Source organism: Cannabis sativa, chromosome 6, assembly GCF_029168945.1.
Source record: "Cannabis sativa cultivar Pink pepper isolate KNU-18-1 chromosome 6, ASM2916894v1, whole genome shotgun sequence".
NCBI lineage: Eukaryota > Viridiplantae > Streptophyta > Magnoliopsida > Rosales > Cannabaceae > Cannabis > Cannabis sativa.
Window position 1 is genome coordinate 69,579,456 of NC_083606.1, and position 16,289 is coordinate 69,595,744.

General features: G+C 33.3%; 2 protein-coding genes across 2 annotated transcripts; both read left to right on the forward strand.

The window, feature by feature from the left end:
- Positions 1-981: 981 nt before the first annotated feature.
- LOC115695728 (uncharacterized) lies at positions 982-1,891 on the forward strand. Its single transcript, XM_030622799.2, has one exon. It carries the CDS (start codon positions 1,059-1,061, stop codon positions 1,581-1,583), a length of 525 nt encoding a protein of 174 aa, XP_030478659.2. The 5' UTR covers positions 982-1,058; the 3' UTR covers positions 1,584-1,891.
- Positions 1,892-12,638: 10,747 nt separating this feature from the next.
- LOC115717315 (uncharacterized) lies at positions 12,639-15,884 on the forward strand. The gene is made up of 5 exons (XM_061118267.1): positions 12,639-13,058; positions 13,396-13,679; positions 13,766-13,905; positions 14,629-15,160; positions 15,425-15,884. The coding sequence occupies exons 2-5, from the start codon at positions 13,398-13,400 to the stop codon at positions 15,746-15,748; spliced, it is 1,278 nt and encodes a 425-aa protein (XP_060974250.1). The 5' UTR covers positions 12,639-13,058; positions 13,396-13,397; the 3' UTR covers positions 15,749-15,884.
- The last annotated feature ends 405 nt before the right edge of the window (positions 15,885-16,289 follow it).

Here is a 16,289-nt window from a genome sequence, read left to right on the forward strand (position 1 = left end):
TGTTTTGTTGTTGACAGTATAAAAGAAAAAAAAAAGGGGAGGACAGTATAAATATGTAATATGCAATGAAAAAAAAAATCTGGGAAATTAATAAATCATTATTTTGTAAAAATTCAAGTAATATATATGTTAGTGTATATATATAATGAAGTGCATGTTGTTGCTTTCAGTGATGTGTTCCTATCTTTTAATAAGAAGTTAGACCACAAAAATAAAATAAAACTATATATAATATATCAGTATAAATGAAATGAAATGATGTTGGGCTTGGGCAGTACAAAAGTAATGATGTTGGGCTTGGGCAGTACAAAAGTAATGAAATTGGGCTTGGGCAGTACAAAAGTTGTTTTTGCCGTGTCCCAGTAAAAATGTAAAGTTTTGGTCAAAAAGCAGTATTTTTGTAAAATTCCCTATTAATTTAACGTAATTTAAGCGTTCAGAAAAGAAAAAAAAATACACAAATAACAATTTAATAATAAATTATGAAAATATTATTATGAATTCTTAGAGTTAATATTTATATATTTAATTCTAATAAATTAAATTCAAGTAGAAATAGAACTCTCATACTATAACTATATTTATAAATCATGACCCCATATGTAAATTAAATGATTTGTTCTTAGGTGGTGTTGCCTAGACTATTTTAAAATAAATTTTGGCATATAGCATAGAATAGAATAGAATAGAAGTGAGTTTTGCCAAAACAAAATTGAAATAATGAAATAAAATTACAATAATTATTGAAGAAGGTACTTGCCTTGAAAGCTTTTTTCTCACACTCCAAAAGAAAAATAAAAAACAGAAAAAGAAAAAGAAAAAGTCTTAGAAAAGATTCGAACAAGACTTGCAAACATGGTAACATGAAATAAATGACGTGGCATAATTTAATTGGGTAGTTATACGTAAACCAAAGTATCGGAAATGGCGACACGTGTCCAGATTATTACCAAAGCCAAAGCCATAAAAGCTAAACCAAATCCAAAATAACTGATAACATTTCTGAACCCAAAAATCTCAACAAGAAGAAGACGAAGAAGAAGAAGAAGAAGAAGAAAATGGCTTTGTTCGTTACAGAAGAGGAGTTTGAGCTCTTGGAAATGGAGGAGGATGTTGTTGATTCGGAACTTTCAGTTTGGGAGTTTGTTGATTTGGAAGAAAATGGTAGTGATGATAATGATCAGAATGAAGTTGAAGATAATAATGGGTCTGGGTTTGAATCTTCTCCATTAGAACAAGATCATCATCCAATTGAAGTACGCGGTGTTCATATTCTTCATCGTTTTGGTGATACTGGTCGTTATGAGGGTTTTGATGAAGGAAATGATTATGATGATGATGATGATCGGTTTGACGAGGACGATGATGAGAATGAGGACGAGGATGAAGATGGTTCGTATGGATTGAATGATGAGTTGGTTCCTTGGTCAGTGAGCGATAAATTTGGTGGGAGGGAGAGAATGAGGAAATTGGGGAAAAGGGGTTTCCCTAAGATGTTTAATTCGAAGAAATCGCCTTATTTATTTGTAAGGCCTGGTGTTGTTCGTGGTAAGCATGGACTGGGATTGAAGCACAGCCTCTAATCTAATCCAAAGTTTGACTCTTTAACTGGGTATTTCTTAGATTATTGAAATCTTTTCAGTTTTTTCTTTTATTGTTGTTTTTTTTTTTTTCAGATTAGATTAGGTAAGATAAGATAGACTAAGCTTTTATAATTGGTGGCTTTATTTTCATGGTGATATATTGAGGATTGGGTTGGTTTATGTTACACACCAAATCTCTCTCCTTTTTCACTGTTTGGTAATTGTTTATATCTAAGGTATCTGTAATAGAATAAAATTATATGTGAATATATAAATTTGCCCAGAAATAAATATCTATGGTTTTTCAACTTTTGATATAACAATTTTGGCTGATGTATGTTAATAGTGACTGGCTAGTGCTATAGTGAGTGGTTTGATTATGTGAGACTGATATGCATGTAGATGTAACAGTGGTTAGTGCTACAGTGACTAATTTGATGGTTTTTGAAACTTGTATGGGAATGAGACATAATTGTTGTTCATGTCATTTTCATGGTGGTAGTTGATACTGTGCTAATAGTCTCTGGATGTCATAACTTTTGTTATTGAAGATATGCATTGATTGTGAGGATTGGGTAGAATTTGAGTTTTCAAGGAGAATAGTTCTGTTGTATAGTAAGGAAGGATTTAACAGTGGAATTAGATTGTGCAATGGTTCTTTATTCTTATCTTTTTTTTTTGGAGATTGGGTTGTTGTATTAGATGGGTAGAATGGTTGTCTCTTTTTGGAGAGTCTTAATTGAATCATTTTTAATACATTTTTTAGATTAATAAAGGAGAGGGATTCATTCTGGTTTTGCAAGAGAGTTATTATAGAGAGAAACATCATGGTGGTAGAAATGTTTATCACTTTTGGGTATCTGTGAATTATTACTACTTGATGTTTAGACTAAATCATATTGTAAAATCACACTTCTTTTTTGTTGGAATCATGAGATGTTATTGATTGAAATGTAGAAATGCTATGCTCTGCCTTTCCTTGTTCTGAAATTAATGCTAGACTTGGTCAATTTTGGTCTTCATTAAATCAAATATGACACATTTCTGCAACTTTTTTCTGTCACCAAACACTTCCCATAACCAGTTTCAAGTTCAACTTCTCAGTTTTAAGCATTATTTCTCTCAATAATGAATTTCATCACTGTACAGACTCTGCCACTACTACCAAATTTAACTTTTCTACTTAATTCCAGTCAACCCCATAATACCACCCTGCAGAAACTGCCTTTGTTTTGGTGAAATCTAATTCATAGCTACAGGAAATTGATTTTGGGACAATCTTCAGACTATTTGGCATAACTCCAATATCCAAGTTATTATGATTTGGTCATTCAATGCTTGATTTTGACTATACCCAAGAGGGTAGTTCAAATTGTATTCATGTGGTTTGCTCTTACAAGATTCAAATATCATAATCCAAATATTGTAGGTTAGGCTTAGATCTTATTTTTTTTTCGGGTAAATACCATTTTGGACTTTGTGTTTTGCAAAAGTTACTGATTGGACCCTGTTTTTAGTTAAATGACAAAATAAATCCTGTATTTTCCAAAATAGTAAAAATAAGACCCTGAACTTAATTTTTGACAATTTTTTTTAATATAATCAACTTGAAAACAATTCCTTATACGAACATATACAGAAAATGTAAATAATTTTGTCATAATACTTTTAGATCGGATTATAATTAATTTTTATTTTGACAAAAAATCAATTCAGGATCCTATTTGTACCATTTTAGAAAACACATGGTCTATTTTGTCATTTAACAAAACAGAGAATTCAATTGATAACTTTTGCAAAACACAGGGTCCAAAATAATATTTACCTTTTTTTTTTCTATAGGAAAAAATCTTGATTTTGACAATTAAACCATTGTACCTGTTTTTTTTCTTTTGTAATAGCATTGTACTTTCAAGAGCATTTAGGTTAAATGGAAATGACTAACAATGGCTAACTAGGTTAATTTAGTGACTCACTAAAAAACTCAGTGACCAGCCAAAGGATTTTGGTGAATAGCAAAACATACACCAAAATATCTAAACTTTCATAAGATTAATCATATTTGTACCCAAAATATACACAAAAACATTATATCTAGTCGTGTGACACTAGCATTTTAAAATGGGAAGTCTCAATTTTTTTTTTTTTTTTTGAATAAGGGAAGTCTCAATTTAAATAAATGTGATTGGTTAAAAATTTGTAAAGGCACTGTTAAAATTTTTGGTGCATATAGAGATTCATAAAATATCAATATTGTTATAAAATATTAGTATTATGTAATATTATAATTTAGAGAAAGAAAATAGAGAAGAGATGAGAATTTTCTGAGTGATTTATTCCAATAGGTGATCTCCTATTTATACACATAAAAGAGTCAAATATTAAGAAACTAAGAGAAAGGGAAACTAAGAAAAAGGGAATGTTGATTACATTAATGGAAATAAATAAAAGATTTGGACATCCACATAATTAATACTATTTATAACACTCCCCCTTGGATGTCCATAATAACTGCCTCATTAAAAACCTCGCCGAGAAAACCCAGTGGGACAAAACTCGGTCAAGGAAAAAAGAGTGCAGTATGAAATTACTCCCCCTCATTTTGGCATTCGTGGAGATCCTTTAATCGACGCATTCCAATCTTGTGAACCATCTTCTCAAAAGTTGATGTTGGTAATGACTTCGTGAATAAGTCTGCAAGATTATCGCTTGATCGAATTTGTTGAACATCGATATCACCATTTTCTTGAAGATTGTGTGTAAAGAAGAATTTTGGTGAAATATGTTTAGTTCTGTCTCCTTTAATGTACCCTCCTTTAAGTTGAGCGATGCAAGCAGCATTATCTTCATAGAGAATTGTTGGTACTTCTTTATTAGATGTTAATCCACATGTTCCTCGAATATGTTGTGTCATTGATCTTAACCAAACACATTCTCGACTTGCCTCGTGAATTGCAAGTATCTCAGCATGATTTGAGGAAGTAGCCACCAGAGTTTGCTTTGTTGATCGCCAGGATATAGCAGTTGTCACCGCAAGTGAACAAATAGCCGAGTTTGAGATCCGGCTTTATGTGGATCGATAAATATCCCGCATCTGCGTAGCCAATAAGTTGTGACCCACAATTATTAGAATAGAATAATCCTTTATCAATAGTACCACTGGAGATAGCGGAGTATGTGCTTAATCCCTTTCCAATGTCTATATGTTGGAGCATAACTAAATCTTGCTAATAAATTGACAGAGAAAGCTATATCAGGTCTTGTACAATTAGCAAGATACATCAATGCTCCTATTGCACTAAGATATGGTACTTCTGGACCAAGGAGCTCTTCATGTTCTTCTCTAGGTCGAAAAGGATCTTTTTCTACATCAAGTGACCTAACTACCATTGGGCTACTCAATGGGTGTGATTTATCCATATAAAACCGTCTCAAAATCTTTTCAGTATAAGTTGGTCGATGAATGAAAATTCCACATTTTAAATGCTCAATTTGTAGACCAAGACAAAATTTTGTTTTTCCTAAATCTTTCATTTCGAACTCTTTCTTTAGATATTCCACAGCTTCTGAAAGTTTTTCAGGAGTTCCAATAATATTCAAATCATCAACATATACAACAATGATAACAAACTCAGGACTTGAACTTTTTATAAAAACACATGGGCAAATAGGATCATTTTTATATCCTTCTTTTAATAAATATTTACTAAGTCGATTGTACCACATGCGTCCTGATTGTTTTAATCCATACAATGATCTTTGTAATTTAATTGAGCACATTTCTCGATTGCTTGAATTATATGCATCAGGCATCTTAAATCCTTCAGGGATCTTCATGTAAATATCACTATCTAGTGATCCATATAAATAAGCTGTGACTACATCCATTAATCGCATATCGAGTTTTTCACTCACGAAAAGGCTAACCAAATATCTTAATGTTATTGCATCCACCACGGGAGAATATGTCTCCTCATAATCAATACGGCCTTTGAGAAAAACCTTGAGCTACAAGTCTTGCTTTGTATCTCACAACTTCATTTTTCTCATTTCTTTTACGTAAACATACCCATTTGTATCCAACGGGTTTCACACCTTCAGGTGTTTGGACTATAGGTCCAAATACTTTGCGTTTAGCAAGTGAATTCAATTCTGCTTGAATTGCTTCTTTCCATTTTGGCCAATCTTTTCTATTTTGACATTCTTTGATAGATTTAGGTTCAAGATCCTCGTTTTCATTCATAATTTCTAGCGCTACATTATAAGTAAAAATATTGTCGACAATTACTTCGAGTCGGTTCCATTCTTTTCTTGTATTGACATAATTTATTGAGATCTCATTATTGCTAATATTTTCAGAATTTTGAATCTCTTCAAGAGATTTGTTTATGTCAACATCTTCCTCGAAATTTTCAGCCTCTTCATTAGGGCCATCTTGATTATTTGCTCCCTTTCTTTTTCGAGGATTTTTATCTTTGGAACCGACTGGTCTACCACGTTTCAAACGTGCTTTAGAATCATTAATTAATTGTCCTTCTGGGACTTCAATTCGAATTGGAGCATTTTCAGCTGGAATATGTGATTTTGTAATTTTCTTTGGGTCAGTGAATGCATTTGGTAATTGATTTGCAATATTTTGCAAATGAATTATTCTTTGAACTTCAAGTTCACATTGATTTGTACGAGGATCAAATTGAGATAATGATTGTGCATTCCATATAATTTCTTTTTCCAAATTTGTTTCTTTTCCCTCCCCCTAAAGCCGGGAAACTTGTCTCATCAAAATGACAATCGGCAAAACGTCTTTGTAAATACATCTTCAGTTGTGGGTTCGAGATATTTAATGATAGATGGAGATTCATACCCAACATATATTCCCAGCCTCCTTTGAGGACCCATCTTTGTTCGTTGTGGTGGAGCAATCGGAACATATACTGTACAACCAAAGATTCTTAGATGGGAAATATTTGGCTCCTGACCAAAAGCCAATTGTAGTGGGGAGAATTTGTGATATGATGTTGGCCTAATGCGTACAAGTGCCGCAGCATGTAAAATAGCATGTCCCCAAGCTATAATTGGGAGTTTTGTTCTCATAAGTAATGGTCTTGCAATTAATTGGAGGCGCTTAATAAATGATTCTGCTAGACCATTTTGTGTATGTACATGAGCAACAGGATGTTCAACATTTATCCCTATTGACATACAATAATCATTAAAAGCTTGTGATGTAAATTCACCAGCATTATCAAGGCGGATTGTCTTGATTGCATAGTCTGGGAATTGTGCTCGTAATCGGATTATTTGAGCAAGCAATCTTGAAAATGCTACATTACGAGTAGATAATAAGCAAACATGTGACCATCTAGTTGATGCATCTATCAATACCATAAAATATCTGAATGGTCCACATGGTGGGCAAATAGGCCCACATATGTCGCCCTGAATTCGTTCAAGAAATCCAGGGGATTCAATTCCAACCTTTACCGGTGAGGGCTTAATGATTAACTTTCCTTGAGAACAAGCAGCACATGAGAACTCACTGGATAAAAGAATCTTTTGGTTCTTCAATGGATGACCATGTGAGTTCTCTATTATTCTACGCATCATAATTGAACCGGGATGGCCTAACCGGTCATGCCAAATAACAAATAAATTTTTCTGGTTTGTGAACCTCTCGTTCACAATAACATGAGTTTCTATTGTACTTATACGTGTAACGTACAAACCTGAAGACAAACCAGGTAATTTTTCTAATATGCATTTTTTTCTTGAAACAATAGATGTAATGCAAAGATATTCAAAATTATTTTCATCTATTGTCTCAATATGATATCCATTACGACGTATATCTTTGAAACTCAACAGATTCCTTTTTGATTTGGTGGATAATAAGGCATCATCTATAATAATTTTTGTTCCTCTAGGCATCAATATAATTGCTCTTCCGGAGCCTTCAATTAAATTTGCAGTGCCTGATATTGTATTAACATTTGCCTTCATTCTTGATAAATTTGAAAAATATTTATCACTTCTAAGTATTGTATGAGTGGTTGCGCTATCCACCAAACACATATCATCACCATTATTTGTAGAATCATGTATAGAATGACAAATGTCCATTACTTCATTAACAAAAAAAACATAATAAGTTCAAAATATAAATGCTTAAATATTAAAAGTTCATAACATAAACATGCCAAATAAAATAAACACCTTAAAGTAAATAAATGATAATAAAAAAAAAACATAACAAAGAAAAGTGACTAATTGTGGACATTCCCATCTCCATTATCGATATTCATGTTGTTATTAATGAGATCTTCATTAAAAAAATCTGCAACATCTAAGTGCGTAATATCCAAAGGCTCTTTGAGAAAACCATCATCTTGATAGGCAAAATTTGCTTCTATTTTCTCCTTTCCTTTCACAGATGCTTGATAAAGATCAGCAAGGTGTTTTGCCGTACGACAGGCGCGTGCCCAGTGTCCTTTTATTCCACATCTGGAACATAAATTTTCAGAATTTCTATGATTATTATTTTGAGGACCTTTTCCCTTGTTCTCAGTAGTTGTGCTTTTCATTGGAGTATATGAATTTTTATTTTGACCATTATGATGCCAAACATTGCTTCGACCGCGATCGCGACCACGACCGCGACTTTGATTATGGTCACGACCACGTCTATTACTTCGATTATGATCACGACTACGACTATGATTATGATTGTCAGCAATTGTAGCATTCACTTCAGGGAATGGAGCAGACCCAGTTGGGCGAGATTCATGATTTTTCATCAAAAGTTCATTATTACGCTCGGCCTACTAGAAGACATGAAATCAATTCGAATATTTTTTAAAATTTCGCTCTCTATATTCTTCTTTGCGGGGAGCACATTAGAGGCATGAAAAGTAGTATATGTTTTTTCTAACATTTCATAGTCAGTAACTTTTTCTCCACACAACATTAATTTAGAAGTGATATTAAACATTGCAGAGTTATAATCACTTACTGATTTAAAATCTTGCAACCTCAGGTGCAACCAATCATTCTTAGCCTTTGGCAATATGACAGTTTTTTGATGGTCATATCTTTCTTTCAAATTTTGCCAAAGCACAAGAGGATCTTTTACGGTTAAATATTCAGATTTTAACCCCTCATGGAGATGATGGCGAAGGAAAATCATAGCCTTGGCCTTATTTTGTTTTGTTTCAGTATTTTGATCTTTGATGGTGTCTCCAAGACCCATAGCATCTAAATGGATTTCAGCATCAAGAATCCATGACAAATAGTTTTTTCCAGAAATATCAAGTGCCACAAAATCAAGTTTTGCAAGGTTTGCCATGGATAAAACTATATCAATATAAAGTGTAAATTATTAGACATATACATAAACTTTGAAAAAAAAATACAACAAAATATAGTACAATATAGAATAAGATAATAAGATTAAACAATATAATATGATAAACAAATCAACACACATATATAATATATAAGCATCTATATAGATATATATAAGCATAGACATATATTGTATAAATATTAATTCATTAAAAAAAAATGGCTAACTCGAATGTGTTTCAGTCAGATGAGTATATATATACACATATATATTTAGTGTATCATGACTTTGAAGCAATTCGAGATCACATAACAAAAACATTGTCATACCTTGGTTAGAGGCTCGTGCTGATAACGTGTTATAAAATATTAGTATTATGTAATATTATAATTTAGAGAAAGAAAATAGAGAAGAGATGAGAATTTTCTGAGTGATTTATTCCAATAGGTGATCTCCTATTTATACACATAAAAGAGTCAAATATTAAGAAACTAAGAGAAAGGGAAACTAAGAAAAAGGGAATGTTGATTACATTAATGGAAATAAATAAAAGATTTGGACATCCACATAATTAATACTATTTATAACAAATATCTATATATTCATTTTAGGGAAAAAAACAGAAAAATACAAAAAAAAGAAAAAAAAATTACAAAATACTTTGGGCCGGCCCATTAAACATTTATACAGTCCACATACAAATATTTACAAAAATACCACATGCACTAAGCCTTCAGCTGTACAGAGCGAACCATGAAGGTGAAAATACCGCGATCGTTTCAAAACCGCAAAACAACCAAAATAAAACCAAAACGATAAAAATACAACTATTTATTCTGGCGAAATCAACTGGAAAAGAAGACCTGCAATGATCTAAACAGAAAATGACGAAAAAAATCAGAAAAACTGTGAAGAAACTGAAATTACACATTTGTTTTCTATTTTATTCGATCAAAATAACTCCCCCTAATATCGAAATCTATATTCATGAAATGTAGATCTGTAACAAACAGATCTGGAGATCCCACCAAATCCAAAACAATGTATGATGTGAAAATTTAAAAAAAAACCTCATGAATAATACATCTACGTTATATACAGTTGCATTTTGATTGATTACTGGTTTCCAATATATATATTTTTTAGAAACACAATAAGAAGAGTAAATTCGAATTAAGGTACAACCAGTTACGTATAAGTCTGTTTATTTTTTGTTTTGGTTGCCTTATAGTTGCATTATCGTTTTATGTTAGTTTATATATTATGCAGGAATTTAATTTGACGGGGACTAAGAAATAGTAGTTATACATAGTAAGTTTTGTGCAAAATAGTTGCATATTAGTTTTATAATGAAATAACATATGCACGTAGCAAAACTATAATAAAACTACAAAACAACTGTATACAAACTAAAATACAGGAAAAACTCTTTGAACATCAACATCCATGGTAAATCTAATTGTTACCCATTGATGATATAAAAATGGACAGGAAATAACTAGACAAAAAACATATTAAAAAAAATACATACAGAAGGTGTTTACTGTAAGTGTCGTGTTTTGTGTGGCAAATTAGATAATACTTTTGTTTAGTATTTCTGCAACAGCATTTGTTTTTCTAACATCTTTTCTGTAGTTAGTTGCATCTGTTTTCACTAATTTCATTTTAGTGCCATGTCAGCTTTCTGCAAGATTGTTAGTTTGTACCAGCTGTACTTTGCTGGTTGGTTAGTTAGTCAGGTTTATTATCTTCAGTATATAAATTCTGTCAGAACCGTTGTGCTAACTAACTCTCTTCTGTTAGAATCTTCTTCTTGATTCTTGCTCTGCTAGGGCAACATTTTTCTGTGTTTGTTTCATGTATGTGCAAATTGATATTTCGATGATCTTCCTGAGGTCGAAGATGGAGATTGAATCTGCCTGATCTGAAGAGAGTTCAGATCAATCTGCTGAAAGTGATTCAGCTGTCTGAATGATCAGAGTTCGTGTGTACAGAGATCTTTTGGTGATTAGATCTTGATACTTGAGTGTGTTCAAGTATTAGGTAACATTGTATGAAAGTCAATTTAGATTACATTGTTTGATTTGAAGAATCAGAACTGGTAATTGTAATTGAATTGATTTTATAGTGGATGTTACTTTACCCGGTTCAAGGGAACCCAAGCACTACTCTGTTGGAATGCGTTTCCAATGCAGAGGAAGCTTGTAAATTCTTTGTTCTTTGATTTACTCTTTGCTTAATTCACAGAAATAATCAATTTAGGTTATTTGAACTAAATCAGTAGTAATTAGGACTTTCATTTACACTACTAAAAAACTATGAAAAAACTATTACAAAATGAGAAATAATCAAATGAAGAAATTGAAATGAAAAACAATAAAACATCTGGAAAAATAAAAATAGAAAAAAAAAACAACAAAATGAAACAGAAATTAAGACTAAACAAACGAAAATGAAAAACCCATAAAAGAACATATAAATTAAACTAAAAAAATAGAAGCCCTAAAAAACCAAACAAAACAAAAAGAAATATTAAAAGGAAAAACCTAAAATAGTAAAATCGATAAACACAAAATACACTAATGTCAAATACGAAAAAATTTCAAAAAAGGGGGAAACCAAAAAGAAACCGAAAAAAAACCTGAGATCGAAGACCACCACCAACTTGATTATTTTTTTGAGAAACATCTTCAGGAATTTTTTCCTGGGTAGCCACCTTCGATTTCTTCTTTGGAGGAGGTCGCTTACGTTTAGAAAATGGAGGAGCAAAATCAGAGTCATCCTCCTCAACAACAAGTCGTTTACCATTGTTCTATTAGCTAAAGATTTCAATCCCATTTTAAAGCTTTTCTTTTGAACAGGGGAAGGAGTTGATGAAGAACGAGTTACAACTATATTTATATATCACTACTACAATATGAACCTTTAGCTTCCCTTTTTTTAACCCATTTTATAAAAAGGGAAGCTAAAGGGTGTGAGAACACCCACCAGATTCGAAATTGACATTTAGAGGCGGTTTTTTGGTAAAAAACCGTAGGTATATATATTACTAAACCCTATCCCGTCGGTTGAAAATTGGGATTTTTTAAGGGTTTTTGGGAGACCCTATGCCGTCGGTTCCTAGCAAAGAACCGACGGCATAGGTGCACACTTTATTGACACGTGTGCACCTATGCCGTCGGTTCTGTGCTAGGAACCGACGGCATAGGGTCTCCCCTCTATAACCCTCTGCATCGTCTTCTTCTTCCTCACTTCTTCTTCTCCAGCCTACCCAGCCACTTACAGCAGAGAGAAACCCACGAAAACCCTCGCCAACCACCTCTAAAAACCCACATATCTCTCTCATTTCTTCACCATTTCACCTCATTTTTGTCTTAAAAGTTTCTATTTTCAATATCTAATCCCATACACTAAAAAAGTTTTGTTTTTTCACCCATTTACACTGTACCCGAACCTATTTTAAAAAAAGGTGGTGGTTTAACTCCGACCACCGCTTTTAGCGGAGAAATCGTTCAATCTCAACGTTCATTAAGGTATAAATATGAATTCTGTTCATTTTATTAATGTACATTGGTATTATTTCGTTTTTGTAAATTTTTTTTAGGATTTTTTCATTTTATTAATATTATATTGTGTGTGCTATAGGTGGCCGGATTTTTGGTCGCAATTTGTCGCCGGATTGCGTTTATAAGGTAAATATTTATTTACTTGATATATAATATATATATGTATATATTTTGTATTTTATTATTGAATATGTGTTTATATATATGTTGTGTGTATATATATTGTGTATATACTATTTGTGTATTTTGTGTATTTGTATTGTATATATATTTGTTGTGAATGAGAATGAGAGGTAGTAGGAATTTAATTAGTTTAGAGTTAAAGTTTTTAAAATAATGGTAGTGTGATATTTAGTTGATTATATATGTATATATATATATGTATATGTTATTTTTAAAAAAAATTATGGAAATTAGTAACTAGTAACTTGCTACTTTGTTTAATAACTAGTAAGTAATTTAATAATTAAAATTTTAATTTGGTTGTATATTGCATTATGTTATAGGTTGTGTGCTAATATTTGAGAGTCGATCGACATATTTCGGTGTTGATCGGATTTGCAATAGGTATATCCATCCGCTAACCTTTTGTTAGTATAATTAATTATCAATGTATGCTTAGTTGAGTTTGAATATCTTAAATATTCATCCGTAGTGAAGTAGGTTCTGCGAATACATGTACTGCGGTCGGATTGGTGGATAAATTTTGTATTGTTTATGTTAGTTTCTTTGTTACGTATTGTTATATTTGTTACGTTTGTTACTTTAGGCACTTTTAAAAATTTTGGGAACGTCCAATTACGGTAGTTATCTTGCCAAAATTTCGGTAGAATTTGGATCAAATTTCGGTAGAATTTAGTGTTATTAGTAGCATGATATTCAATTTTGTTTGTTAATGGTGTAGATATGGCCAACTCGAGTTCGGGATCTGATTCAGACCCAGAGGCAGAGTGTCCAACCACAATACCTACACGAGGGCCGACGCAAATGAATGAAATATCCAAACTAATGGATCAGGGCAAAAGAGTGGCCCTCGAAGTTAATGATAAAGGTCAATACTGTGGAAAAAGCTATGCGAAGATCGTATCCACTCTAGGAGTCAGATGTCGGCAGACAATAGGGTTGGCTTATAAAAACTGGAAAGAAGTCAACCCGACTCTGAAAAATAAAGTTTGGAAAGACATTCAGGTAAGCTATTATTTGTTAGAATTTTGATTTGTTTTTCTATTACTCCAAATGTTGACTCTACCCGTGTTTGTTTTCCTTCAAAATAGACGGGGTTCATTGTGCCGGACACCTTCAAACATGATTGTCTCATCCTAGCTGGGAAGTTAATGAAAGACTTCAAGAATAGGATGACAAAAGACATCATAATGCCCGCGTTGAAAGAGAATGATCCGGGACGGCGGCACAAGTCTACGAAAAGCACCCCGAGATCGACGCCGCCGATTGGTGCAAATTTGTTGAAAGTCGACTAACTCCGAATTTACGGTACGCTAATTATATTAACACTAAGATAAACTCTTAAATACAAGTACATGTATCTAATGTATTTTTTTGGCATTGTAGGAATTGAGTAAGGTGCAACGTGAACGTTCCTCAAAAATTCAATCCAGACATCGAAGTGGTCGGAGTGGAATGGTGAACGTACGGGAAGTTGTGGTAAGTAATACTTAAAATTTAATGTGCTAAAATGTGCTATACAATTTAATTGGTACTCATTTCATTGTTATAACGTTATGTAGAAAAAGGACCTCGAAGTTGCAGATCCCCCCCGCCACCGTGTTTGGATTAAATCTCGCACCAAGAGTAGAAAACTTGTCACTGATTACGACAAGGAAATTGCAGAGAAGATAGTAAGTATATATTAATCCTTAATTGAGTTCTACTCATGAGTTAGTGTATATAATTCATATACTAATTGCTTGAATATATGCGTGCATTAGGCTCAATTAGAAGAGAAGCTTAGTCAGGGACAAATTCAGGTCCAGGGCCAAAACGATATCCTGACGCAGGCGCTCGGGACACCAGAGCATCCTGGACGTGTCAGGGCTGCTGGGTATGCTATTACTTCAAATGTTATTTATTTAGTTACACAAATAAAATCGTTGCTAATTTTCTTTTTTATGATTTGTAGGTTCCTTACTAGAGCATCTCAACTGTTCGGCAGGAAGAAAAGGGAAGTGTCTGATGTTGTGGCTCGGCAAGCGAAGGAGATTGAAAAATTAAAAGCCGAAGTCCAATCCCTTAAGCAGCAGAGGAACGCTGCCGAACAAGAGGAAGAAGGAGAGGTGGCTGGTGAGGCGTATGTTCCACAGCCATACGCTCCTCAGGATGAGGTACAACCACAAATTTATGCTGAGGAGTTTATTTCCCTCAACGACCAAGGTATCCTATACAATTTTGATGACCATGCGGCCCTTAATCAGCAAGTACATCTCTGCTCTGACAACATCGACAATATTGTGGCCCGAGGGTATTTGTACGAGCATGTGGGTACGATCAAAGTTCACTGCCAGGATTACGATGATTCACATGCCCGGATCATGGTTTTGGAAATCCTGCAAGAGGACGCTGAAATCCCAGTCCCAATTGAAGAGTGCAGATATGTTAGGGACGTATACCAGATGTTCCTTCCTTGGCCTAAACACTTAATTTTAACAACCGAGGTAACTTCTCAACTCAAATTAATTATTAATGATTAGTGGAGTTTGAATATCTTAAATATTCATCCGTAATGAAGTAGGTTCTGCGAATATATGTGCTGCGGTGGGATGGATGAAAAAACTACTGTTATATATGTGTTATTTGTCATTATACAGCTATGTTCAAAATTTTTGGGGTCATTCAATTACAACCGTTATGCTGCCGAAATTTCGGTAGAATTTGGATTTAATTTGATATATATATATATTATGTTCTGTTTTGTTTAGGGTCCACTCGCTCAACCGCCCTCAAGACGTGATGCGTCAAAGGGGAAAGCTCCGATGCTTTCTCCACAAGGCCGTGGTGCACGGGAAGATGACTTGTTCACGGAAGAGAAGATGGCGTTGATCCCTAATTCGCTAAAATGGATGATTCATGAATTCCTAAGGCTCAAAGATAAACGTGATATAATCACAATTCCTGTCCCTCGAGGATTCATTGCACCGCGTACCCAGATCACGTTATCTGGAGAGGATTTGCAGCAGGTTGCTACGTGTGACTACATCGGCAACCAGGGAATGTTGTTTGGAATGATGTATACTCTTCTTTAATCTAATTAACCTTATATCAAATTATAGTTAAATTATTATAAGGCACTAACACTTTTTTTGGCAGGCACATATGGGAGAGCATCAACGGTCTGAGAAAAATTTTCAAGTTTTACGACCCAGAGCTTCTCACAGTGCATGGGATCAACGATGAAGAACGTAGTCGATCTTTTGACGATGCGGCAAGACGATTGGCTAATTGGTTATCATTAATGAACAACAACCACCAAATGTTCTTTATTCCTTGGAATATCGGGTAAACTTTATTAAATTCTTTAGTGCTAATTGTTCATTTCTATATTATGTCTTCAAATTATTTTTATACTATCTTACTTATATTCCAATATAATTTTCTAGGATGCATTGGACGCTAGTGGTGGTTGCGCCAAGGAAAATTATCCATTTAAACCCTGTAAAAGGCTGCCCAATTCCCGAAGTAATAGAACAAATGATCGGAAGGTAATAATTTAATGACTTCTTATGTAACGACTTTAAATTAACTAACGAATTGAAATGCTAATATAATTTTCCCAAACAGGGCATT

Bases quoted from the DNA above. Each gene is read 5' to 3' on its own strand.
- LOC115717315 (XM_061118267.1), top strand. From the start codon at position 13,398: ATGGCCAACTCGAGTTCGGGATCTGATTCAGACCCAGAGGCAGAGTGT. The intron at 13,680-13,765 runs GTAAGCTATTAT...CCTTCAAAATAG, and splicing joins AAGTTTGGAAAGACATTCAG to ACGGGGTTCATTGTGCCGGA. The intron at 13,906-14,628 runs GTCTACGAAAAG...TATGATTTGTAG, and splicing joins GATCCGGGACGGCGGCACAA to GTTCCTTACTAGAGCATCTC.
- LOC115695728 (XM_030622799.2), top strand. From the start codon at position 1,059: ATGGCTTTGTTCGTTACAGAAGAGGAGTTTGAGCTCTTGGAAATGGAG.